Source organism: Rhinoraja longicauda, chromosome 10 (assembly GCF_053455715.1).
Source record: "Rhinoraja longicauda isolate Sanriku21f chromosome 10, sRhiLon1.1, whole genome shotgun sequence".
NCBI classification, from domain to species: domain Eukaryota; kingdom Metazoa; phylum Chordata; class Chondrichthyes; order Rajiformes; family Arhynchobatidae; genus Rhinoraja; species Rhinoraja longicauda.
The window spans coordinates 54,324,330-54,351,916 of NC_135962.1; the positions used below are offsets into that span (position 1 = coordinate 54,324,330).

General features: G+C 46.8%; 1 protein-coding gene across 1 annotated transcript; it reads right to left on the minus strand.

The window, feature by feature from the left end:
• Positions 1–3,199: 3,199 nt before the first annotated feature.
• Positions 3,200–26,891, minus strand: coq6 (coenzyme Q6 monooxygenase). Its single transcript, XM_078407228.1, has 12 exons — positions 26,545–26,891; positions 24,110–24,244; positions 21,859–21,917; positions 18,700–18,826; positions 15,251–15,381; positions 13,638–13,745; positions 12,575–12,637; positions 11,463–11,570; positions 6,644–6,846; positions 6,117–6,232; positions 4,790–4,956; positions 3,200–3,366 (listed from the first exon to the last, which is right to left on the minus strand). The coding sequence occupies exons 1-12, from the start codon at positions 26,774–26,776 to the stop codon at positions 3,337–3,339; spliced, it is 1,479 nt and encodes a 492-aa protein (XP_078263354.1). The 5' UTR covers positions 26,777–26,891; the 3' UTR covers positions 3,200–3,336.
• Between the last annotated feature and the right edge of the window lie 696 nt (positions 26,892–27,587).

Below are 27,587 nucleotides of genomic sequence, written 5' to 3' on the forward strand. Positions count from 1 at the left end.
TTAAAGAACAATTAATAGTGTGTGGCTGTTTGTGGTCTCCATTACTGTCAAGGTGCAAGAAGAGTCAAGAGTCATACAGCACACAAAGATCCTTCAGCCCAATTCATCCATTTCAACTGAGATGTTTATTTGAGTTAGTTTCAATTGCCTCCGTTTGCTCCACATCCTTCTCAACCTTTCCTATCGACTGTCTTTTGAACATTATTGTACCCAGCTCCACCACTTTCTCCGGCAGCTCCTCAGTTTAGTTTAGTTTATTATCACGTGTACGGAGCTACAGTGAAAAACTTTTGTTGCGTGCTATCCTGTCAGCAGAAAGACAATACGTGATTACAATTGAGCCATTTACAGTGTACGTAAGGGAATAACGTTTGGTGCAAGGTAAAGCCAAAAACGTCCGATCAAAGATAGTCCGAGGGTCACCAATGAGGTAGATCGTAGTTCAGGACTGCTTTCTGGTTGTGGTAGGATGATTCAGTTGCCTGGTAACAGCTGGGAAGGAACCGTCCCTGAATCTGGACTTCCATGTGTCCACCATTTTCTGTGTGGAAAACTTGCCATTCAAGACCCCATTAAATCTTTCCCCTCTTACCTGAAATCTACACCCTCTGGCATTAGACTCCCCTACACTGGGGAAAAAGACTGACGATTAACCTTATCTCCACCCCTTATGATTTTATAAACCTCTATAAAGGTCTCCCTTCAGCCTCCAAGCATTGCGGGGAAAAGAATCCCAGCCTCGCCTTGTACCTTAAAGCCCTCGAGCCCTGGTAACATTCTCGTGAATCGTCTTTTGTATTCTTTAAGTTAATGACATCCTTCCTCCATGTCCCACAGCCGAAAAAGAGGAAGATTTTGCATCCTTTTCACAGCTATTCAAGCCCGCAACCTGTAAACTAATCAAACCCATTTTGTATAGAAACATAGAAAATAGGTGCAGGAGGAGGCCATTCGGCCCTTCGAGCCAGCAGCGCCATTCAATATGATCATGGCTGATCACCCAAAATCACTACCCTGTTCCTGTGTTTTTCCCCCCATATCCCTTGATTCCGTATGCACAGCATTCTATACACTGTCAAATTTGGCTCCCTGTACATTATGTAGATTAACAGTAAAACTTGAGTTTCACTTTGCACCTGGGAAAACCTCAAAGCTAAGATGGCCCTGCTGTGACATTGTTTCTCTAACAGCCCAGAACAAAGACACTGCTCAATGAAAATACTCAAGCCTTTTATAAAAGTACCTTTCACCAGGTGAAAAGCACCTTTTATGGAATGGAATCTTGAGCAAAACAAAGTGCTAGAGGAACTCAGTGGGTCAGGCAGCATCGTGGAGGAAATGGACAGGTGACATTTTGGGTTAGGACCCTTCTTCAGAAGGCAGAGTCTTAAGAGGTCTCAATACAAAACGTAACCTATTCATTCCCTCTACAAATGCTACCTGATCCACTGAGTTCCTCCAGCGCTTTGTATTTTGCTGCTGATTAAGAAAGGCTACATTACAGCAATGTGCTGCAAATCAAATCAGTGAACATAACGACTTAAATACACCCCTTGACATTTTTACTTTGAGAACACAGCTGCCTTTAGCCAGAGAACCCTTTCAGTAACCATATGAAGCTGTGTATCTTCACCAGATGTGTAAGAATTAAAACTGCAAATGCTGGTTTAAATCGAAGGTAGACACAAAATGCTGGAGTAACTCAGCATCTCGGGAGAGAAGGAATGGGTGACGTTTCGGGTCGTGACCCTTCTTCAGACTGAAGACGTTTCGGGTCGAGACCCTTCTTCAAACAGAAGACGTTTCGGGTCGAGACCCTTCTTCAGACTCAATCTTCACCAGATGGCAGGCGGTGCAGCGGTAGAGTCGCTGCATTACAACGTTTGCAGCGCCGGAGACCCGGGTTCCATCCTGACTACGGGTGCCGTCTGTACGGAGTTTGTACGTTCTCCCCGTGACTTGCGTGGGTTTTCTCTGATATCTTCGGTTTCCTCCCACACTCCACAGACGTACAGGTATTTTTTTAGATTTAGAGATACAGCGCAGAAACAGGCCCTTCGGCCCACCGGATCCGCGCCGCCCAGCGATCCCCGCACATTAACACTATCCTACACCCACTAGGGACAATTTTTACATTTGCCCAGCCAATTAACCTACATACCTGCACGTCTTTGGAGTGTGGGAGGAAACCGAAGGTCACGGGGAGAACGTACAAACTCCGTACAGACGGCGCCCGTAGTCAGGATCGAACCTGAGTCTCCGGCGCTGCATTCGCTAGTAAATGTAAAAATTGACACTAGTGTGTGTAGGATAGTGTTAGTGTGCGGGGATCGCTGGTCGGCGTGGACCTGGTGGGCCATAGGGCCTGTTTCTGCGCTGTATCTCTAAACTAAAATATCAATCCAGTAGTGCTTACTAAGATATGCTAAACTTAGCACTAAGAAGTTGAAGATATTTTACGTTTCTCGCGGAGACACTGAATTTCGCCCTTGAAAGCCACATGGGGGGGGGGGGGGGGGGGGGGGGAAGAGTTATTTTTTCATTCCACTTTCCAGTGCAGAGGAATAAATAAGCTAAATATGCAATTCTGCAGAACAAAGGTCGCACATGATAAACACCCATAATTGCAAAATCACCATAGAATGAACTGTTGCCATTAACAGTTGGTGGCAAAAAGGCAGGGAACATTTTGGAAAAGCTTGAAACATTTTGGGGGGAAAATAAATACATTAGAGGTCAAAGTATTGGGGTCCCAGCTTTGCCCAATTCCTCACATCCAACCCATCCAAATCTCTTCAGAACCAATCCACAAACGTGAGTGGGAAAAGAGCTTTCTACAAACACCAGCCAGTTCGTATGTGTAGGAAGGAACTGTAGAGGATGATTTATACTGAAGATAGACACAAAATGTTGGATCAACTCAGCAGGTCAGGCAGTATCTCTGGAGAAAAGGAACAGGTGACCTTCCGGGTCGGGACCCTTCTTCAGACTTCAGACTCCACCCGAATAGTCACCTATTCCCCTTTCCCCAGAGATGCTGCCTGACCCGCTGAGTTACCCCAGCAATTTGTGTTGACCACCCAGTTCAAGGCAGCAAGTTCAAAAATGAGCAATAACTGCTGACCGTGAGAGTGCAACCAACATCTAATGGAAAGACCACACGGAATGAAAACTGGGAAACGGAGATCATACAAACCAGTTTAATGTTTGCCATGCATTCCATTCAAAATGAATAAATTACAAAAAGATAATTCAGTCCTACAGCAGGAACGTAGAAGCTTTATCGCAGCCGGCACTCTCAGCTTCAAGAAGTCTGAAACAGTCGCAGAATGCAGCTCATTTACTGACGAATGCCATGATCTGTTCCTGCAAAACAGTGGATGCTTACTTGTCATAAGGTCATAAGGAATAGGAGTAGAATTAAGCCATTCGGCCCATCGTCCACCATTCAATCATGGCTGATTTATCTCTTCCCTCCTAACCCCATTCTCCTGCCTTCTCCCCATAACCTCTGACACCCATACTAATCAAAAATCTATCTATCTCTGCCTTAAATATATCCACTGACTTGGCCTCTACAGCCTTCTGTGGTAATGAATTCCACAGATTCACCACCCTGTGACTAAAGAAATTTCTCCTCCTTCCTAAAATAACATCCTTTAATTCTGAGGCTGTGACCTCTAGTCCAAGACTCTCCCACTATTGGAAACATCCGCTCCACATCCACTCTATCCAAGCCTTTCACTATTCTGTATGTTTCAATGAGGTTCCCCCCTCATTTTTCTAAACTCCAGCGAGTACAGTGCCGACATACGCTCATCATAGGTTAACCTACTCGTTTCTGGGATCATTCTTGTGAACGTCCTCTGGAGCCTCTCCAGAGCCGGCACATCCTTCCTCAGATATGGGGCCCAAAATTGCTCACAGAAGAAAAATCTTAAGCCAGTTTCATCAAACTCTCCTTCTCGGCACAAGAATAGAGCTGATAGAGCTCATGGGGCTAGTGGAATCAAGGGATATGGGAAGAAGGCAGGCACGGGTTATTGAATGTTGACGATCATCCATGATCACAATGAATGGCGGTGCTGGCTCCAAGGGCCGAATGGCCTCCTCCTGCACCTATTTTCTATGTTTCTAAGAAACTTCTCAGTCCTTGGGGCTGTGGGGGCAGCAGCACTAACTGCTTCATCGCCACACTGGCCGTAATCCCTTAATACTGAATAACAAGTGTGTAATCCTTTTTCCTTCCCAAACCCTTGTAAATAACATGGAGTATTCAAACCCTCATCTTGTATCGGACAGTTTATTCCTCTCTGTTATCAGCGTTGTGAACAGTCTTTCCACAAACTGGGGCACTGTCCAATTCACTGCGGACATTGGACTTTGTGTGTGGAACTGATGAGCTACAATGCTGAGACCTACATTCTGAACTCTCTGCCTTCCCCGTTGCTCTACTGACTGTACTCGAGTTGACCCGATTGTATTTATGTGGAGTATTATCTGATCTGATTGGGTAGCATGTAAAAGAAAGCCTTCCACTGCATCTCGATACACAATACTCGATAAGAGTCATAGACATACAGTGTGGAAACGAGCCCTTCGGCCCAACTTGCCCACACAGGCCAACATGTCCCATCTACACTAGTCCCACCTGCCTGCCTGTACGCCCATATCCCTCCAAACCCGTCCTATCCATGTACCTGTCTAATTGTTTCTTCAATGTTGCAGGAGTACCTGCCAAAACCCAAGCCTATCCTCATAACAACAGCAGAATGGTGCCGCTAATTACCTTAACGGGTGCAAGGACATTTGTTGCCTGTAGGCCCAGGCTCCTCAGGAAGACCACTGGTGTACTTTTGGTTGAATACAGCCTCTTCAGCAGGTCTATAGCAGCCATGATTGGAACATTATGTCTCTGGCGCTCCGTTTCAAATGCATTCAGATGTTCGATGGACCCTGGAGGAACAGCAGAAGACTGTGACGGAGTGGTGGCAGCAAAGCGAGCTTCATTGCACAGAGATAACATTGGCTAGAAGGGCAAGTGCCCTTTCTCAAGGAGGTAAAGTCTCATCAAAAGTAGATCAAAGCCTACCGTGAAATATAGATTATCAATATTCCATACGTGATCATCTCATTTTTCGCATCTGCTTGGGCAGCTTAAAACCCAGCGGTATGAATATTGATTGCTCTAACTTCAAGTAACCCCTGCATTCCCTCTCTCTCCACCCACCCCCCCCCACACCCTAGTCTTTCGTTCTCACCTAGCTACACCTAACAATGAATTGTTTCCTTTATCATTGTTACTGCTTTGCATATATTTCGATCATTTGTTCTACATCTCTCTACATCATCGTCTATATTTCTCGTTCCCCTTTCCCGTGACTTTCAGTCTGAAGAAGGGTCTTGACTCAAAACGTCACCCATTCCTTCTCTCCAGAGATGCTGCCTGTCCCGTTGAGTTACTCCAGCTTTTTGTGTCTATTTTAGATGATCAATTGCTTTTCTTCGCATCACGATAGTTTGAAACCTGGCGGACAGGCAATTCACAAGAATTTACTGGAGAAAATATCATGCACGTGGTAGATAGACACAAAATGCTGGAGTAGCTCAGCGGGTCAGGCAGCATCTCTGGAGAGAAGGAATAAGTGGCGTCTCGGGTCGAGACCCTTCTTCAGACTGAGAGTCAAGGAAAAGGGAAATGAGATGTAGATGGTGATATAGAGTGATATAGAACAAATGAATGAAATCATTGCAAAAAGTAATGATGATCAAGGAAAGGTAGAGCCCACAGTCCCTTTGCCCTGAATCCCAGTCTGATGAAGGGTCTTGACCCAAAACGTCACCTATTCCTTTTCTGCAGCGATGTTGCCTGACCCGCTGAGTTACTCCAGCATATCGGTGTAAACCAGCATCTGCAGTTCCTTCATACATACTGTGTTGCTGTCACACAAAGGTTCATAACCCCCTGGAGTGGATTTACAACTGCAGTGTAATGGCTGCATGGCTCGAGGTCCAGACCAATTGAAATGCCGAGAAAGATAACCCGGTTTCCTCTGCCTCCCCTCTCCACAAAACCGAGCCGGATTAACGCTCACACGGCACAAGGAGACTCTTACCTAAGTCCTTGCCATTGAAGGCGGCCTCGCTGAGGTGCTGCGAGAGGCAGGCCACATCTCCGAAGCCCAGGTTGACTCCCTGGCCTGCCAAAGGATGGACTCTGTGGGCAGCGTCACTGAAGCGAGAGGGAAGAGGTATTGTGATTATGAAACCATCCGCCCACAGGTTACTGGAGCCAACATCAACTCCGACCAGCGATCCCCGCACACTAGCACGTTCCTACACACGAGGGACAATTTACAATCTTAGCAAGCCAATTAACCTACAAACCTGTACGTCTTTAGAGTGTGGTAAGAATCGCTGGCCAGTGTGGATTTGAAGGGCTGAAGGGCCTGTTTATGCGCTGTATCTCTAAACTAGACCCTGCTGCAGGAATCGAACAAGTGTCATCCTCAGCTGGGTTTTGTGCCCGTCCTGGTGGGGGGTGGGGGCAGCATTGGCAAGACCAGGCCGTCGCCTGGCTTCCTCGACTTCCGCCCTGGCATGGGTCAACAAAACGTGTGCAAAGAAGTTACCATGAACTTACCCAATGAGGGCAACCCGCGGCCTGACATACTTGGTGGCGTGGCCCAGGCCGAGGGGGAACATGGCCCTGCTCTGTGGGTCGATGCGGGCCACGCTCGGGGGCAGCTGGCGTGCCGTCACGCCCGACGGCATCAGGAACGAAAACGCCGTCTTGAACATGGAGTTGGCCGCGGTGACAAATTCAGAATGATTCTCATTACTCCACTGAAACAGATCAATAGCGTTACAAGATAAAATAGATCATTAGTCATGATTCAACATCAGGCTCTTTTATTCATTTAATTTAGTTTAGTTTAGAGATACAGCGTGGACACAGGCCCTTCGGCCCACCGAGTCCGCGCCGACCGGCGATTGTCGTATGCTAACGACAATCCCACACGTACAATTCACAATTATACCAAGCCAATTAGCCTGCAAACCTTTGGAGTGTGGGAGGAAACCAGAGCAACCGGAGAAAACTCACTGGGAGAAAGTACAAACTCCACAAACACAAAACACAGTCAGGATCAAACCTGGGTCTCTACCGCTGCGCCACCGATTGTCCAACAATAATCAGCACGTTACAACGGCACGGTGGCGCAGCGGTAGAGTTGCTGCCTTACAGTGAATGCAGCGCCGGAGACTCAGGTTCGATCCTGACTACGGGCGCCGTCTGTACGGAGTTTGTACGTTCTCCCCGTGACCTGAGTGGGTTTTCTCCGAGATCTTCGGTTTCCTCCCACACTACAAAGACGTACAGGTATGTAGGTTAATTGGCTGGGTAAAATATAAAAATTGTCCCTAGTGTGTGTAGGATAGTGTTAATGTGCGGGGATCGCTGGGCGGCGCGGACTCGGTGGGCCGAAGGGCCTGTTTTCGCGCTGTATCTCTAAATCTAAAATCTAAATCTAAAACCCAAACCCTGACCATCTATACACCATTAATGGACTGATTATAATCAGGTATTGTCTTTCCGCTGGCTGGATAGCATGCAACAAAAGCTTTTCACCGTACCTCAGTACACGTGACAATAAACTAAACTGAACCTGTAAGTGCTGGGCCCTGCCATGTATACTTGTTTGGTACAATGGTCAATCTCTGAAGCAGTTAGAGCATCTCACAATTTGAGCAGAGGCCATACGGCATCACAAGTATGGTGGTAGAGCTGCTGCCTCATAGCACCAGAGACCCGGTTCGACCCTCACCTTGGGTGCTGTATGTGTGGAGTTTGCACGTGCTCTCTGTAACTGCATGGGTTTCCTCCGGTTTTCTCCCACAGCCCAAAGAGTTACAGGTTTGCAGATTATTTGGCCTTTGTCAAATTGCCCCTAGTGTGTATGAGAAAGTGGGATAACATAGAACGGGTATGAAGGGGTGATCAATGTTCAGCATGGATTTGGTGGGCCGGGTTCGATCCTGACTATGGGTGCTGTCTGTGTGGAGTTTGTAGGTTCTCCCTGTGACCTCCGAGAGTTTTCTCTGGGTGCTCCATCTTTCAGTCAGTCAGACACAAAGCCCCTCTAACCTGAACAGGATATGTGTGTCTTTTGCATACCTGATTGCCATAAGTTTTGCAGTGGAACGGAGTAAACACATGTTAAAAATCATTGAGTTGCTCTACTTCACAGAGTGTACACGTAAAAGACCAAGGATAGGGCAATGGAAACCCATTCAATCAGTTCAATGTGCGTTTGGATGCAATAAAAAGATGGATTCCATGCCTTAGGATGATCCAGAGTAGTTTAAAACGAATGAAGTTTTCTGGAAGGTATCACTACTGTAATGTGGGAAACTCAGTGGGTTTCTGACACACAACAAGATCCCACAAACAGAATGTGAAACCAATCAGATTATCTATTTTACATTATTGAGGGATAGGATGTTAGCCTGGCACCCAGAGAGAATTCTCCACAGCAGCTTTTACATATAGACCAGAGAATGCAGACGGAATCTCATCCCAAAGATACCACCTCTGACAGTACAGATACCAAGTAATTAAACAGGCCACACTCTCCTAAATTGATGGCTTGTCTCACTCGACTTAAACTACCCAGTCTGACTGGACTCTATGCCAATTGTTTATTTACACGCACCTTGAAGAAGAATATTTTTCTGCCCAACAAAATTGCTCAAATTCCCACGGAAGGATTCGCAATCGCAGTGGTAGAGTTGCTGCCTTACAGTGAATGCAGCGCCGGAGACTCACGTTCGATCCTGACTACGGGTGCTGTCTGTACAGAGTTTGTACGTTCTCCCCGTGACCTGCGTGGGTTTCTCCGAGATCTTCGGTTTCCTCCCACACTCCAAAGACGTACAGGTAGGTTAATTGGCTGGGCAAATGTAAAAATTGTCCCTAGTGTAGGATAGTGTTAGTGTGCGGGGATCGCTGGGCGGCGCGGACCCGGTGGGCCGAAGGGCCTGTTTCTGCGCTGTATCTCTAAATCTAAATCTAAAAATCTAACACTCCACACCACAAAAAGTTTTAAAACTCAAAATAGCATTACAGGATCAGTGAGGGAAGAATGTGCACATCTAAGACTGTCCAAGGGATGAGCGAACTTCAGTTGTGTATTTAAGAGCAACAGTGGCACGGGTGGCACAGTGGAGCAGCGGTAGAGTTGCTGCCTTACAGCACTTGCAGCACCGCAGACACGGGTTCGATCCCGACTACGGGTGCTTGTCTGAACGGAGTTTGTACGTACTCCCCGTGACCGCGTGGGTTTTCTCCGAGATCTTTGGTTTCCCCCAGTCACACTCCAAAGACGTACAAGTTTGTAGGTATATTGGCTTGGTAAATCTAAAAAATTTGCCCTAGTATGTGTGTAGGATGGTGTTAACTTATTTACATCGGCAAAACCAAACGCAGGCTCGGCGATTGCTTCGCTCAACACCTGCGCTCAGTCCGCATTAACCAATCTGATCTCCCGGTGGCTGAGCACTTCAACTCCCCCTCCCATTCCCAGTCTGACCTTTCTGTCATGGGCCTCCTCCAGTGCCATAGTGAGGCCCACCGGAAAATGGAGGAACAGCACCTCATATTTCGCCTGGGCAGCTTGCAGCCCAGTGGTATGAACATTGTCCTCCAACTTTAGATAGTCCCTCTGTCCCTCTCTTCCCCTCCCCCTTCCCAGATCTCTCTCAATCTTCCTGTCTCCACCTATATCCTTCCTTTGTCCCGCCCCCCTGACATCAGTCTGAAGAAGGGTCTCGACCCGAAACGTCACCCATTCCTTCTCTCCTGAGATGTTGCCTGACCTGCTGAGTTACTCCAGCATTATGTGTGTTAATATGCTGGTCGGCACGGACTCGGTGGGCCAAAGGGCCTGTTTCTGCGCTGTATCTCTAAACTAAACTAAACAGGCAGTGATAATCAGCAGGCACGTGCATTATCAAAGGGCCCAACATGGGAACTGGAGGGCTACTGACCCTGCAGAGCCATGTTGCAGCTCACCAACCTTCAAAAGAGAAGAGCTTTGCAAAATGAAAGCATTTGGACAGAGACGTTTCAATCCCTGCCAACTGAAAACAAAAAAAAACTGTGCTGGAAAACAATAGGAGATGGATTTGCAGTGTTCACCTTCACAGAATTACACAAAAATAAACTAAAATTTACAGCAGCAGAGGCTACAGATCCTTTTCCGTCAATTTTCACTCTAACTCCCTCCCCAAGGTGGCAATCCCTGCTGTGTTGCGTCCAATTTATTACCCCCCCCCCCCTTCATTCTGCAGAGGAAGCTCCATGCAATAAGCATCAAGTACCTGCACTTTTAAATCATCATTGACAAACATCCCCTGGTATTTCACTAATTATTTGATGAGCAGAACAGATAGTACATTGAAGATAGTCCCAAAATGCTGGTGACATTTCGGGTCTAGACCCTTCTTTAGACTTTGAAGAAAGGTCTCGACCCAAAAAGTCACCCATTCCTTCTCTCCAGAGATGCTGCCTGTCCCGATGAGTTACCCCAACAGTTTGTATCTATGTTCAGTGTATAACCAGCATCTGTAGTTCACAGCTAATAAATTGAGGCATGTTTCAAAATTCTTCTCCACAATGCCACCTAATGGCCAGAGCAACAGAGTTAGCGTGTTTTTCATTGTGAATGTTTATGCAGGTAATTTAGAAAGGATTTTAGAAAGTAATCTGGGAGTGAGACAAGAAGCATCTCAGCGCAAGATTCTTCTTGATTAGTGCGGGTGTCAGGGGTTACGGGGAGAAGGCAGGAGAATGGGGTTGAGAGGGAAAGATAGATCAGCCGTGACTGAATGGCAGAGTAGACTTGATGGGCTGAATGGCCTAATTCTGCTCCTATAACTTACAAACTTCTGCCCATATGGACGGTGTTAAGCTGCAGCCTGATTCCAGACATGCTCAAACCTGGAAGCCTATACTCAAAAGCAGTATCACTGTTTTTTCTTCCCCCCCCCCCCACCCCCCCTAACCTTTAGACTTTAGAGATACAGCATGGAAACTGCATTGTTTCCATGCAGACAATGTGCCGACCAGCGATCCCTGCTCACTAACACCATCCTACACGCTGGGGACGATTTACAATTTTACCAAAGCCAATTAACCTACAAACATGTACGTCTGTAGAGCATGGGAGAAAACCAGAGCACCCGGAGAAAACCCACGCAGTCACAACAAGAACGTACAAAACTCTATACAGACAGCACCCGTAGTCAGGATCGAGCTCAGATCTCTGGAGCTGCAAGGCATCAACTCTACCGCTGTGTCGCCCTGTACTGCTAATACCAAATAGCTGAAAGCAGCGAGCTCTGTACAGACCAACGTCAATCCCTACTCTGCTCTGCAGCAAGCAACCTCTGCATCCACTTACAAAAGCGGAATTGATGGCATCCACAAACGTCTCCTCGTCCACACTGAGCAGGTCAGACGCGTGCTGGTGGGAGGTGGACCACACCAAGGAGCTGAGATTATCGGAGAGCTAGAAGAGACACAGAGAGAGAGAGAGAGAGAGGCTCAACTATTACTTTGATAGTACATCGCAGGAACGCCTCAGGCCAGGTTATTAAAATGCACCAGCCTCAGCACAGGCACTGAGTAAATGATTCATGGTGATCAGGCAGCTCCTGTGGCAGTTGCCATAGTCTGGCCCAACGGATGTGGAGTGGATGTTTCCACTAGTGGGAGAGTCCAGGTCATGAGAGGAATAGATCGGGTAGATGCACAGAGTCTCTTGCTCAGAGTAGGGGAATCAAGGACTAGAGGACATAGTTTCAAGGTGAAAGGGGAAAGATTTAATCGGAATCTGAGGGGTAACTTTTTCCACACAAAGTGTTGTGGGTGTATGGAACAAGCTGCCAGATGAGGTAGTTGAGGCTGGGACTATCCCAATGTTTAGGAAACTGTTAGACAGGTGCATGGATAGGACAGGTTTGGAGGGATATGGACCAAGCACAGACAGGTGGGACTAGTGTAGCTGGGACATGTTGGCCGGTGTGGGTAAGTTGGGCCGAAGGGCCTGTTTCCACACTGTATCACTCTATGATTCTATGACCAGAGTTCATAGCCTCAGAATTAAAGGACGTTCCTTTAGGAAGATGAGGAGGAATTTCTTTAGTCAGAGGGAGGTGAATCTGTGGAATCCATTACCAAAGAAGGCTGTGGAGAGCAAGTCAATGGATATTTTTGTCAATGGATGACAGGGATAGATTATTGATTTGTACGGGTGTCGGGGCTTATAGGGAGAAAGCAGGAGAATGAGGTTGAGAGGGAAAGATAGATCAGCCATGATTTAAAGGCGGCTGGGCCGAATGGCCTGATTCTTCCCTATCTCTTATGAACATATTCATGTGCTGCAAATTCTACGCATAACGAGTAACGAAAGAATTTCATTAGCAAGAAGATCAAGTGTCCATGACTTAGTAACAAACTTTTCTGTGCACAATAAGCGTCTCAACGTGGAAAATCTTAAAACTTTAAACCTACCGGGAGCATTGCGATTGGTCCGGTCACCAGGAACCGCTGCCAGGCCACGTTGTTGTCCGTTGGCTAACGATTTAAAAGAGGAACAGAGAGGAACAAAGGTATTCTGTCACAATGGCTGTTGATTTTCATCATTGTATCATCAGCTCCCGCCCTCCTCATCCAAATCGACCAGGACGCTCCTCGTACTTATTCCTGGACCATGGTCCCACAGACGAGCACCAGGCCATAATCTCAGACCATTTCTGATATTTATCACTTCCGGCTGTCTGCCTTCCACAGCCTCCAACCTTATCGTTCCCCAGCACCACACGGCCCGGTTTTACCTTGTACCCGAACTCCACACACACAACTAACTATTTATTCACAAAATGCTGGAGTAACTCAGCAGGTCAGGCAGCATCTCGGGAGAGAAGGAATGGGTGACGTTTCGGGTCGAGACCCTTCTTCAGAAGAAGGGTCTGAAGAAGGGTCTCGACCCGAAACGTCACCCATTCCTTCTCTCCCGAGATGCTGCCTGACCTGCTGAGTTACTCCAGCATTTTGTGAATAAATCGATTTGTACCAGCATCTGCAGTTATTTTCTTACACACAACTAATTACCCAGGCAGACCCATTGTTTCTGCCTGCTCCTGTCCCACTGAAATCACTTCCACGTACCTCGACTCCGTCCTATCCCCCCTGGTCCAGTCCCTCCCGACCTATGTCCAAGATACCCTTTGTCTCTTTAATGACCTCCACTTTCCGAGCCCCCACTCCCTCATCTTCACTGTGGACGTTCGGTCACTCTACATCCTAATCCCCCACCGGGAAGGCCCGAAAGCCCTCCGTTTCTTCCTCGACCGCAGAACCAGCTAATTTCCCTCCTTTTATTACGTCAATTCCTTTTCTCCAGAGACGCTGTGTTGCTCCAGCATTTTGTGTCTATCTTCGCCCATTTACATCAACGTCAAAGCCCACGAGGGGAACCGATCGCCGCGGCAACCTCACACTTCATTACAGGCCGGGAGCGTCCGCTGCCCAAATCATTCACAACACAGAGCGAGGGCAGAGGATGTCTGCTTACCTCAGCAAGATGGAGGGTGGCGACAACAGCGGACTGATCGTACTTCCACTGCACGGACTGAATGCCGGCGGACTGCCGCACCATGGAGTTGGGGCCATCTGCTCCAATCTACTTGGAGGAGAGATGCAACCTGTTTAATGTAGTGAAGCCAAATTGAACAGAAAGATCACTTAACACCAGACAGTGAACTGTCACCCATCCTGACCCTTACTGGTTATGCGGAGTCAGCTAGGTTCTCCCTCAGCCCTGGAACCTTTGGAAGGGACAAGAGTGATCCCACTTTCTGAACACATGAATGATGAATCCATTAGACACAGGAGCAGAATTAGGACAGCGGACCATCGAGCCTACTCCGCCATTCGATCATGGCTGATCTATCTTTCCCTCTCAACCCCATTCCCCTGCCTTCTCCCCGCAAACCTTTGACACCCTTACTAATCAAGGATCTATCAATGACTTGGCCTCCAGTGCCGTCTGTGGCAATGAACTTCACAGATTCACCCCCCGCCCCCCCACCGGCTAAAGAAATTCTTCTATCAGTCAATGGATCAGTACGTTAGCCATGTTGATTTTGGCACACCAGCACTGGAGTGCAGACCATTGGGCAACTTTCACACCTCGAGGCCAGGCTGGAGTTGCTGAGAGGAGGACGGGACATGAGCCTCCATGAAATGGGAGTAAACACCATGCGGTGTGGGGACACATGCACCATTGGCGAGGGACCTGACAATACAGAGCATGAAACACCCAGGTTGAAAACTATCAGTGAGGCCGCAAGGAACTACAGATACTGGAATCTCAAGGGAAGCAAAAGTGTTGAAGTAACACGAAAAGTCACCTATTCCCGTTCCACCAGAGATGTTGCCTGACCCACTGAGTCACTCCAGCACCGTGTTTTACTGAAAGCTATATAGTCAGAGGGTGGTGAATCTGTGGAATTCATTGCCATAGCAGGCTGTGGAGGCCATTATTCACAAAATGCTGGAGTACCTCAGCAGGTCAGGCAGCATCTCAGGAGAGAAGGAATGGGTTTCGTTTCTGTGGAGGCCAAGTCAATGGGTATTTTTAAGGCAGAGATAGATAGATTCTTGATTAGTACGGGTGTCAGGGGTTATGGGGAGAAGGCAGGAAAATGGGGTTAGGAGGGAGAGATAGATCAGCCATGATTGAATGGCGGAGTAGACGTGATGGGCTGAATGGCCCGATTCTGCTCTTATCACTTATGAACATGAACTATCCGTGTTCAGAGCTGATTCTCTGCCAAGCAGTGCTGGAACATTGTACCCATCAAAGCCGATAGGGGGAACTAGATTAGTTCAGTTGATTGTCACGTGTACCAAGGTACAGTTTAATTAAACTAATTGCCAAGTTTCAAGTCATGAAAGTACGAATGAATAGGACCAAGCCAAAGCCAGATTAAGGACCACTGTGATATCCAACCCAACATCCTGGGGGCTGCCCACATGAATAGAGTAGGGGTAGAGAATAGAGCAAGAGGGGCTGGTACTCCCACTGAAATGTACACCCCCAGGATCGGTCACCTTCAGCGAAGAAAAGGAGAATAAAGAAACACTCCCTATTGCAGACAGTTTCATGGGTTGCTTGCTGCTCACCAGTAACTTGGTCTCCACTTTACTCCCATCCGCCAATTCAACCTGCACCCATGGTTTGGTGTCGGGCACTTGGTAGGGGTCAGGCCAGGTGTACTTCACCACTCTGCTCCTGTACAACACGTGAACCCTGTCTGGGGAAAAACAAAAGGATGCTGGTTTACAGAAAGGGACACAACGTGCTGGAGTAACTCAGCGGGTCAGGCAGCATCTCTGCAGAACATGGATAGCACCTCTGGAGAACATCCACGTTCTCTGGAGATGTTGCCTGACCTGCCGAGTTACTCCTTCACTTTATCTGTCCTATCCACGATTATTACACCACATTTTCACAGCCCCCCCCCCCCCCCGGAGATCCTTCAGATCTACATCAGTCCCCCACCAATGACATTCCCGCCAGTACCTCCACGACTTCCAACCCCGAGGAGATGTGATGTTGCCCCAAAAGAATGCGACACACAGAATAAAGTTACCAGGTTGAGTTTGCAAACCCACATCCTTGCCACCACCGACAAGGCGGCCTTATTTGGACCTTTGTAATATTATTTGGTTTCATTCAGCCTCAGCTCATCTGCTCGAGACACCTATCCACACAAACAGGGCGGCACCAGAGACCCTTGTTCGATCCTGACAACATAGAAGATAGGTGCAGGAGTAGGCCATTCGGCCCTTCGAGCCAGCACCGCCATTCAATGTGATCATGGCTGATCATCCATAATCAGTACCCACTTCCATCTTTTTCCCCATATCCCTTGATTCCCTTAGCCCTAAGAGCTAAATCTAACTCTCTCTTGGAAACATCCAGTGCATCCCCAACTTCCAACCTGGATCTGGGTCTCGACTGCGAATTATCACCTATTCCTTCTCTCCAGAGATGCTACGGGTGCTGTCTGACAATAGACAATAGGTGCAGGAGTAGGCCATTCAGCCCTTCGAGCCAGCACCGCCATTCAATGCGATCATGGCTGATCACTCTCAATCAGTACCCCGTTCCTGCCTTCTCCCCATACCCCCTCACTCCGCTATCCTTAAGAGCTCTATCCAGCTCTCTCTTGAAAGCATCCAACGAACTGGCCTCCACTGCCTTCTGAGGCAGAGAATTCCACACCTTCACCACTCTCTGACATGCGTGGGTTTTCACCGAGATCTTCGGTTAGCTCCCACACTCCAAAGACGTGCAGGTTTGTTGGTTAATTGGCTTGGTATCAAATGTAAAATTGTCCCTAGTGTCCGTAGGGTAGTGTTAATGTGTGGTCGGCGCGGACTCGCTGGGCCAAAGGGCCTGTTTCAGCGCTGTATCTCTAAACTAAATAAACATTACCTCTAGACCTAAGGTAAATGCAAAATGCTGGCGTAATCTCTGGAGAGAAGGAATGGGTGACATTTCAGTCGAGACCCTTCTTCACACTATATACTAGAAGGGTCTTGACCCGAAACGTCACCCATTCCTTGTATCCAGAGATGCTGCCTGTCCTGCTGAGTTACAATAGACAATAGGTGCAGGAGTAGGCCATTCGGCCCTTCGAGCCAGCACCACCATTCAATGTGATCATGGCTGATCATTCTCAATCAGTACCCCGTTCCTGCCTTCTCCCCAAACCCCCTGACTCCGCTATCCTTAAGAGCAAACAGTCTTTCCAGGTGAGACAAAGGTTCACCTGCACCTCCTCCAACCTCATCTACTGCATCCGCTGCTCTAGATGTCAACTTATTTACATCGGCAAAACCAAGCGCAGGCTCGGCGATCATTTCGCTGAACACCAGCGCTCGGTCTGCATTAACCAAACTGATCTCCCGGTGGCTGAGCACTTCAACTCCCCCTCCCATTCCCAGTCTGACCTTTCTGTCATGGGCCTCCTCTAGTGCCATAGTGAGGCCCACCGGAAATTGGAGGAACAGCACCTCATATTTCGCCTGGGCAGTTTGCAGCCCAATGGTATGAACATCGACTTCTCCAACTTTAGATAGTTCCTCTGTCCCTCCCTTCCCCTCCTCCTTCCCAGATCTCCCTCTATCTTCCTGTCTCCACCTATATCCTTCCTTTGTCCCGCCCCCCTGACATCAGTCTGAAGAAGGGTCTCGACCCGAAACGTCACCCATTCCTTCTCTCCCGAGATGCTGCCTGACCCGCTGAGTTACTCCAGCATTTTGTGAATAAAAAGAGCTCTATTTAGCTCTCTCTTGAATGAGAAATGCTTTAGCATTTTGTGTCTATCTTCGGTGTAAACCAGCATCTGTAGTTCCTTACTACACATTGCCTCTAGACCTGACCATCGTTCTCACAACCAAACTCCCAGCTGGCACTCACTAATTTACTCCTCGCAGTGCATGAGGTGTGATCTTATAGAGCTGCTTAAGATCATGAGAGGGAGAGATAGGGTAACTGCACAGTCTTTTATCCAGAGTAGGGGAATCAAGAACCAGAGGACCTGGGTTCAAGGTGAGGGGGGGGGGAAAAGGTTTCAGATTTGATAGAAACCCGAGGGGCAACTTTGTTTTTGTTTAGACACAAAGGGTGGTAGGTATATGGAAAGAGCCATTGGAGGTAGTTGAGGCAGGTACTATCACAATGTTAAAAAAACATTTAGACAGGTAGGTGGATGGGACAGGTTTAGAGGGATATGGGCCAAAAGCAGGCAGGTGGGACTAGTGTAGATGGGGCATTTAGGTCGGTGCGGGCAAGTTGGGCTGAAGGGCTGTTTTCCACGCCATATCACTCCAAATACTTTTATATCAGCAGCAAATCTGCACACAGCATGAACTGTAATATGATAATACCCTGCTAATAATGATGCAGAGATCAATACTTGGTCACACCAGCAACACCTCTGCTTTTCTTCAAAAGAACATTTGCAGTACCTCTGATGTCCCCAAGAGGGAAGATGGGCCTTAGTTTAATGTCTCGTCTAAAGGGGAGGTGCAGAAGAGCATATAAAACGTAGTAGACACAAAATGCTGGAGTAACTCAGCAGGTCAGGCAGCATCTCTGGAGATAAGGAATGGGTGACATTTCCGGTACGAGACCCTTCTTCGGACCCAACCTATTCCTTCTCTCCAAAAATGCTGCCTGTCCTGCTGAGTTACTGCACCATCTTGTGCCTATGAATGAATGAATGAATAAGCTTATTGGCCAAGTATGCATATACAAGGAATGTGCTCCACTCACAAATGACAACACAAACATACAGTTAACAATTAAGAATAAAGCATAAACACATCAAAACAATAAGGATACACCATTACGGTCTAGACAGATCTACGGTCTAACTTTCTATCTTCTGTGAAAACCAGCATCTACAGTTCCTTCCTTTTTCAAAACATAGAGATGCATTTGTCAGGATCATTCAAAAGGTGGTGTAAAGTCTATGGAAGTGCAGAGTACGCACTCACTGCCACTGAAACTACCCCCATGTCCCCGCTGTGAACGCCCCGCTTTGAAGGTTAGCACCCACCAGCGGCAGCTGCCAGCTGCTTTGATAAAGCCATGAACACCACGTCGTTCTCAACGATGAAGCCCATGTCCTCCAACAGGTCAGCTTTATCGAAGGTGATCATTGCATCCGAGCACTCGTCCCAAACCTGAGCAAAGAACACACAAATTTCATAAGGTTATAAGTGAGAGGAGTAGAGGTAGGCCATTCGGCCGATCAAGCTTACTCCGCCATTCAATCATGGCTGATCTATCTCTCCCTCCTAACCCCATTCTCCTGCCTTCTCCCCATAACGTCTGACAACTGTACTCATCAAGAATCTATCTATCCCTGCCTTAAAAATATCCACTGACTTGGCCTTCACAGCCTTCTGAATTCCACAGATTCACTACCCTGTGACTAAAGAAATTTCTCCTCATCTTCCTAAAAGAACGTCTTTTAATTTTGAGGCTATGACCTCTAATCCTAGACTCTCCCACTGGTGGAAACATCCTCTCCACATCCACTCTATCCAAGCCTTTCACTATTCTGTATGTTTCAATGAGGTCCCCCCTCATTATTCTAAACACCAGTGCGTATAGGCCCAGTGCCGACAAACGCTCATCATAGCTTAATTTTTAAATATAATACATAGCACTGTCTTACACACACTAGGGACAATTTACAATTTTACCACACCAAGTAACCTACAAACCTGTACATCATTGGAGTGTGGGAGGAAACCTGAGCACCTGGAGAAAACCCACACAGGTCACGGGGAGAACGTACAAAATCCGTACAGACAGCACCCGTAGGCAGGATCGAACCCAGGTCCTTAATGTGTAGGATAGTACTAGTGTACGGGGTGATCACGGGTCAGCACGGACTCGGTGGGCCAAAGGGCCTGTTTCCACGCTGTGTCTCAAAAGTCTAAAGTCTCCTGGTCTCAGAAGGGCAGCACAGATACCCGAGGCTTGTGCTGAAGTCTCTGGGGCAGGACTTGAACCTCCGGTTTTCTGACCGAAAAGGTGAAAGTCCGACAAGCTGAGCAAAAGCTGACATGCAAACGCTTGGTTTATTTAGTCACCAAACTGTAAAATTAACTACACAAAGAAAAACGCATCAGCAATCTCCTTCCTTTACCTCCATTAGCTGACCTTGCTGCATTATTTAAACTTGCCTCGCCAGCAAACTGCATAAGATATTAATCGCAGAACCCAACTCGACCCTTAAAGGGCACAGTGGGGGCTCTTGCCAATAATAAGCAGGATCAAGTAGAAGAGAACAAAGGCCAAACATAATGCAGCAGATGTCCCCATAGGGTGAGGGGAGCTGGGAAGTAGGGAAATAATATAGAGACACAAGGAACTATAAGGGCAGCACGGCGACGCAGCGGTAGAGTTGCTGCTTTACAGCGCCAGGGATCCTGGTTCGATCCTGACTATGGGTGCTGTCTGAATGGAGTTTGTACGTTCTCCGTGGGTTTTCGCCAGGTGCTCCGGTGTCTTCCAATACTCCAAAGACGTACAGGTTTGTAAGTTAATATTTAAGAGGGAGTTAGATGTGGCCCTTTTTGCTAAAGGGATCAGGGGGTATGGAGAGAAGGCAGGTACAGGCTACTGAGCTGGATGATCAGCCATGATCATATTGAATGGCGGTGCAGGCTCGAAGGGCCGAATGGCCTACTCCTGCACCTATTTTCTATGTTTCTATGTTTTTCTATGTAATCGGCTTACGGTAAAATTGCAAATTATCCCTGGTGTGTGTAGGGTAGTGTTAGTGTACGGGGTGATCGGTGGTCGGCGCGGACTCAGTGGGCCTGTTTCCACACTGCATCTCTAAAGACTGAAGTACAGACTAAAATTAACCTCCCCCCACCCCTGGGAGAAGCAACTGAATCATTGGGTGTACAGACTCCCAATGGCCAAATTAGGTATGAATCAACACTCGTGCTGGAATTTAACCTTTTGATTACCGTACCTTTGACCGTACCTTTTTGAACAAGTCTGTCAGGTAAGGGTGGTTGAAGGCGGAAAGCTCAATCAACTTATGAATCCAAGAGATGAGCATTATTGCACAATAATTCAGATTGGAAATTAGACTCGGGAAGTCTTCCGTGAGTTCTAATGCACTCAGATGTTTGAAGTCAAATAAGTGCACCCAGCAGCCACAATGCACACCTCCGGGGCCTCTTTTCTCACTACACATTTCCTAACAGAGGCATAAGCTGACTAAGTATCATAACCAGCAATGACTCAAATGGTCACCGTCTAGATTTGAATAAGGAAAATACTTGAATTTTCCTTATCCAAATCTAGACGATGACCATTTGGAGCCAATTTGGATTATACCTTAAAGGGATTGGAGGGGGGGGGGGGAAGAGAAGAAACTGGTTCACCAGATAAATGAGGTTCAAGCTTAGGAATCCAGTTTTAGCAGCATTTCTCCCACTAGAAAATCCTGGAAATATACTTCTGGATATTTTGCAGGGATTCCCCGAATACTGCTAATTTAGAGATACAAAGGACATCCTTGAATAATTTGAAGCAGGATACTCCCACCCGAGAGAAGCAACTGAACCATTGGGTGTACAGCTCAGACTCCCAATGGCCAAATTAGGTAAGAATCAACACTCGAGGTGGAATTTAACCTTTTGATTTTTTTTTTAAAAGCATATAAATAAAATGGCAGAACAAATCCAAAAACATCCCATGAAGCCAAGAATGAATTTAATTTGTAATTTGCTTTATAATTCATTCATGGGTTTTTGGTTTAAAAAAAACCGCACTTATCACCCATCCTTAAGTCAACTTCAACGGAACAACTTGCTCGGAATTTCAGACTCCCCCTCCAGTTGTGTTATGCAGTTATCTCATCCAGGTCAGACCCAGCAAGAAAGAGAGGCTGAAGAACAGCGACCAAGATGTGTAGGAAGGAACTGAAAATGGTAGTTTACACCAAAGATAGACACAAAATGCTGAAGTAACTCAGTGGGACACGCTGCATCTGCGGAGAGAAGGCGTGGGTGACGAAGAAGGGTCTCCACCCAAAACGTTACCCATCCTTCTCTCCACAGATGCAGCCTGTCCCGCTGAGCGGCCAAGTTGGATTTTTATGACAATCCAGTGGTCTTGTAATCATGATGGAGATTTGAACGCGTCTGAATCACCAGTTCGGTAACATAACAATGATGCTATCTACCTGCATCCTCTTGAACGGCTTGCATCTCATGTTGCAAATATCATCCCAAGCTCCAAAACCTAGAGAAGTGAAAGTGGTTGAAAAGCAAAGCTGAAACAATGGAAGGGGTTAATTTAGTAATAACTACAGCTGTGCACAGTGCGTGAGCAAAGCCAGACCATTTTATTGTTATGAAGTAAAACACTGGTCAGATTTAATGAATGAGCCAAAACACACACAGGCACTTATTAACCTCAATTAATACTTGGTAAAAACAACTTTAAAAAAATCCTCAATAGGATACAAAGTGTTGGAGTAACTCAGTAGGTTAGGCGCATCTCTGGAGGACATGGATAGGCAACGTTTCAGGTCGCGGCCCTTCTTTAGACATTATCCTGGTTTTCAAATCCTATAGAGGTCTCACCTCTGTAACCTCCTCAGAATGACAAGCCTTGGCACAAACTCCTGGCAAGCTCCCACGGCACTGTATTGCCCTGGGCTCAGTGTGGAGTCATGAAGTGAGACGGTGTGCTCAGGCTGGCTGTGTTGAGCAGGCTCGGGTAGACAGTGAGGTTGCGTGGTACAGAGATGTGAAAATTCAGGGTTGCACCCTGAACAGCTCAGCGAGTGTGGGCCATTGCTGGGGGCTGACCCTGCTTCAGCTGTCAACAGCCCAGCTACAAGCTCTACGGCCACTTCCGATACTTTCTGCTGGATGTCATAGAAACTGCTGCCTCCTCCTCTATGTTTGGCTGCATGGCTGTTCCTCGCCCCGAGATCTCTGCACAGTAACAAACTCAGTAGCCTTCTGCGCCGTGGGTAGAGGTACATGCACCTGATTTCCTAGCTTGGCAGCACACACGTTGATACAAGGAACTGCAGATGCTGGTTTACAAAAGAAGACACAAAGAGGAGTAGCTCAGCGGGTCAGGCCGCATCTCCAGAGAAGATGAATAGGCAACATTTTGTGTCTTCTTTCATACAGTCTTTCAGTCCTTCAGTCTCATACAGGCAACGCACAGCCTGAGCAGAGGCCTTTAAGGTGCTTGCGAATTGTTCAGACTGCCTGATCAGGAGCTCTGGAGGATAGCACCAATAGACAATAGACAATAGGTGCAGGAGTAGGCCATTCAGCCCATCGAGCCAACACCGCCATTCAATGCGATCATGGCTGATCATTCTCAATCAGTACCCCGTTCCTGCCTTCTCCCCATACCCCCTCACTCCGCTATCCTTAAGAGCTCTATCCAGCTCTCTCTTGAAAGCATCCAACGAACTGGCCTCCACTGCCTTCTGAGGCAGAGAATTCCACACCTTCACCACTCTCTGACTGAAAAAGTTCTTCCTCATCTCCGTTCTAAATGGCCTACCCCTTATTCTTAAACTGTGGCCCCTTGTTCTGGACTCCCCCAACATTGGGAACATGTTTCCTGCCTCTAATGAGTCCAATCCCCTAATTATCTTATATGTTTCAATAAGATCCCCCCTCATCCTTCTAAATTCCAGTGTATACAAGCCTAATTGCTCCAGCCTTTCAACATACGACAGTCCCCCCTTTCCGGGAACTAACCTGGTGAACCTACGCTGCACGCCCTCAATAGCAAGAATATCCTTCCTCAAATTTGGAGACCAAAACTGCACACAGTACTCCAGGTGCGGTCTCACCAGGGCCCAGTATAACTGTAGAAGGACCTCTTTGCTCCTATACTCAACTCCTCTTGTTATGAAGGTCAACATTCCATTGGCTTTCTTCACTGCCTGCTGTACCTGCATGCTTCCTTTCAGTGACCAAGCAGGATGTTAGTGTACTTGGGTCTAGAGTGTCAGAAAAGTAAGAGGTACAACCTCTGCACACTAACACGGGATTCCCATGATTTACAATTTAATCAAAACTTGTACCTCAACAATATGATTCAACTCAAATGCTCGGCTCAAAAACTCCCTGGAAAAATAAGTGCTAAAATGCCAGAAATACTAAAAACCTGCATCAATACAGATGCAAGTCTGAAGAAGGGTCCCGACACAAAACGTCGCCTGTCCATGTTCTCCAGATATGCTGCCTGACCCGCTGAGTTACTCCATCATTTTGTGCATTGATACATAGTTAGGCGAGTAATATTTTATCAGATCGTTCCCCTTAAACGATTAATCACCTCTCCACAGATGCCATCTGATCTGCTGAGCATTTCCAGTACTTTGTTCCCGTTTCAGATTTCCAGTCTCGGCAGTTGTGTTTTTAGAATGAAGGTAAAATGGAGTAATTGGAACTTACAGTCTAAGAAAGCGGCAGATCCTGGAGTAAGGGCGCTCACTCGGTTACTGTGCAGGTCTGGCAGCTTGCCATCTGATTTTTTATTTCCGGCCTCCAGTAGAAGGATCCTTTTCCCAGAGAGATTTTGATCATAGGCTGAGGGAAGGATAAAGGCATAAATTTCACGTCATTTGGCCATATTCCATCACTGAGTAACGATCCAGTCAAAAATGCATTTTTCTTCAACATATAGCAAATGTTTTATATTCCTCAACAGCTCCCAAAATAAATCAAAATTTGACTTTATAATATGGATGGTTTATAATGATGACACCCATCTAATACCAAGCAGCCAGTGAAAACACCTCCAGAAGTGATTCATTGCAAGGTTTTTGGGTATCCAAAGTTATGAAAGGGACTTTCTTGGCTTGTAATCAAAGGAAGAATGGTGCAAACAAGGATGGAATTTTTTTGGGTGGACACAGAGTTTGTACACTCTATTTAACTTCATTGCAGAGGAGAATGCTATCAATGGAACATTGAAAGGGGAAACCAGTATAACTAGTGGTTAGGGAACAGAACAAATAAAATGAGAGACACTGAAAAATGATGGCATTCTTCTAGAAACTCATCTTGTTCAGAGGACAATAGGGGTGGAAAGTGCAGAGACCCTATCTTCCAATTATCATAATCTGCTCCCTATATTATCCATGTGTGTATGGTTCGGAGATGCCAGCATGGGAGGAAGCCAGCTTGGGTGAGTAAGGCATTGGAGGTAGACAGCTTGAGGGACTTAGGGGAATGGGAGGTCATAAACTTCCAATTATCCTGATACAGAGGAGTATTTACATATATTACCTTCCTATTTAGAAAAAAAGGGGAGAAAATATTAAGCCCACTAACAACCGGTCAGACAACCAGCAGGCTACAAAGAAACTTTTCAAGACATTACAATCCAAATACTTGCCCAGAGTAGACGAACCGAGAACCAGAGGACATTGGTTTAAGGTGAGGTGGGAAAGATTCGATAGAAATCTGAGGGGTAACTTTTTTTAATGCAAAGGGTGATGGGTGTATGGAATGAACTGCCAGAGGGTGTTGAGGCAGGTGCCTTGCAACGTTTAAGAAACAGTTGGACAGGTACATGGATAGGACGTGGAGGGAGATGGACCAAATGCAGGCAGGTGGGATTACATGGGACACATTGGTCGGTGTGGACAAGTTGGGCCGAAGGGCCTGTTTCCATGCTGTAAGACTCTATTTGTAGTAGCGAATATACGTTGCCTGTACCTGCTATGCAAATCAGGAAGATCATGGCTGAGCATTTACTTTTCAGTACACTGCCCCTTGGCACCTGCTCTTCCACAGAAGTCAAGAGTGTTTAATTGTCATAAGTACTGTCAATTGAACAACGATATTCTTAATGTGTAGGAAGGAACAGATGCTGATTTACACCGAAGATAGACACAAAATGCTGGAGTAACTCAGCGAGACAGGCAGCATCTCCGGAGAGACCCTTCTTCAGACTGAGAGGTAGACTAGAGATATAGAACGGTAAGGTGTGAAAACAACAGATTAAAGCAGACGGATAATATAGTAAACTAAATATCAATACATTGATTACCACAATGCTGGTGCAAAAAAAACTTTAAAGTCCAAAGAAGTTTAGAACGGAGGTTTATGTTGTGTGGTGTAGTGTAGTTTTTAGTTTATTGTCACGTGTACCGAGGTACAGTGAAAAGCTCGTTGTTGCGTGCTAACCAGTCAGCAGAAAGACAACACATGATTACAATCAGTCCATTTTTGTGTAGTTTGGTGTAGTACAGTCATGTTTTGTGTTGTTTTGTGTAATGTAGTGTAGTTTTGTGTAATGTAGTCTTGTATAATCTTGGATAGTGTCGTTTTGTGTAGTGTGGTTTTGTGTAGTATAGTCTTGTATAATCTTGTATAGTGTCATTTTGTGTAGTATAGCCTTGTATAATCTTGGATAGTGTTGTTTTGTGTAGTGTGGTGTATTGTAGTCTTGTAATAGTGTAGTTTTGTGTAATATAATGTAGTTTTATGTAGTAGTCTTGTATAATCTTGTCCAATGTTTTGTGTAGTGTAGTTTGGTGTTTATAGTCTTGTATAACCTTGTCTAGTGTCGTTTTGTGTAGTATAGTTTTGTAAAGTTTGGTGTAGTATAGTCTTGTATAATCTTGTATAGTTCAATTTATGTAGTGTGTAGTTTTATGTAGTATAATCTTGTATAACCTTATAGTGTGGTTTTGTGTAGCGTGGTGGTGTGTAGTGTAGTTTTGTTTAGTTTGGTGTAGTATAGTCTTGTATAGTTTGTTTTGTGTAGTGTAGTGTTGGCGGCCCAGTCCTCTCACAAGCCAGCCATCGCCTGGCCCCGTGTAGTGAGGGGCCCACCTCGCCTCGCCCCCCGCCTGCACCCAGACAGGCCCCAGCCTTACCGAGAGCACAGGCCATGGCCGTGCCCACCATCCCGCCGCCCGAGATCACCACATCGTACAGATCCGGAGCCTCGGACTTTCCCTCCTCCTCCTCCTCCTCCTGCTGTTGTTGCTGCTGCTGGGCGGACGAACATTTCCTGCGGCCTCTGCCGGCCAACAACCAAGCCTGGGCCTGGGCCTTGGCCTGGGCCCGGAGGCCGCGCAGCAGCCCGGACACTCTGCAAGGGATCATAGCGGCTCAACCGCCATGGAGACGGTCACCTTCCTCTCACAGGAGACGGTGCGAGGAATCACATCCGGGTGGGGAAAGCACCCAGCCAACCGCGGCAAGAGGCAGACACGTTCACTTCCGTGGAGGAGGGAACTTCAGACAGAAGGCAGGCACATAATGCTGGGGTAACTCAGCTGGACAGGCAGCAACTCTGGAGAGGAAGAACAGGTGCAGGTAGACACATAATGTTGGAGTAACTTAGCCGTACAGAAAGCAACTCTGGAGAGAAAGAATAGATGCAGGTAGACACATAATGTTGGGGTAACTCAGCTGGACAGGCAGCAACTCTGGAGAGAAAGAATAGATGCAGGTAGACACATAATGCTGGGGTAAAAGGCAGCAACTCTGGAGAGAAAGAATAGGTGCAGGTAGACACATAATGTTGGGGTAACTCAGCTGTACAGAAAGCAACTCGAGAGAAAGAATAGATGCAGGTAGACACATAATGCTGGAGTAACTCAGCTGGACAGGCAGAAACTCTGGGGAGAAAGAATAGATGCAGGTAGACACATAATGCTGGAGTAACTCAGCTGGACAGGCAGAAACTCTGGGGAGAAAGAATAGATGCAGGTAGACACATGCTGGGGTAACTCAGCTGGACAGGCAGAAACTCTGGAGAGAAAGAATAGATGCAGGTAGACATAAAATGTTGGTGTAACTCAGCTGTACAGAAAGCAACTCTGGAGAGAAAGAATAGATGCAGGTAGACACATAATGTTGGGGTAACTCAGCTGTACAGAAAGCAACTCTGGAGAGGAAGAATAGATGCAGG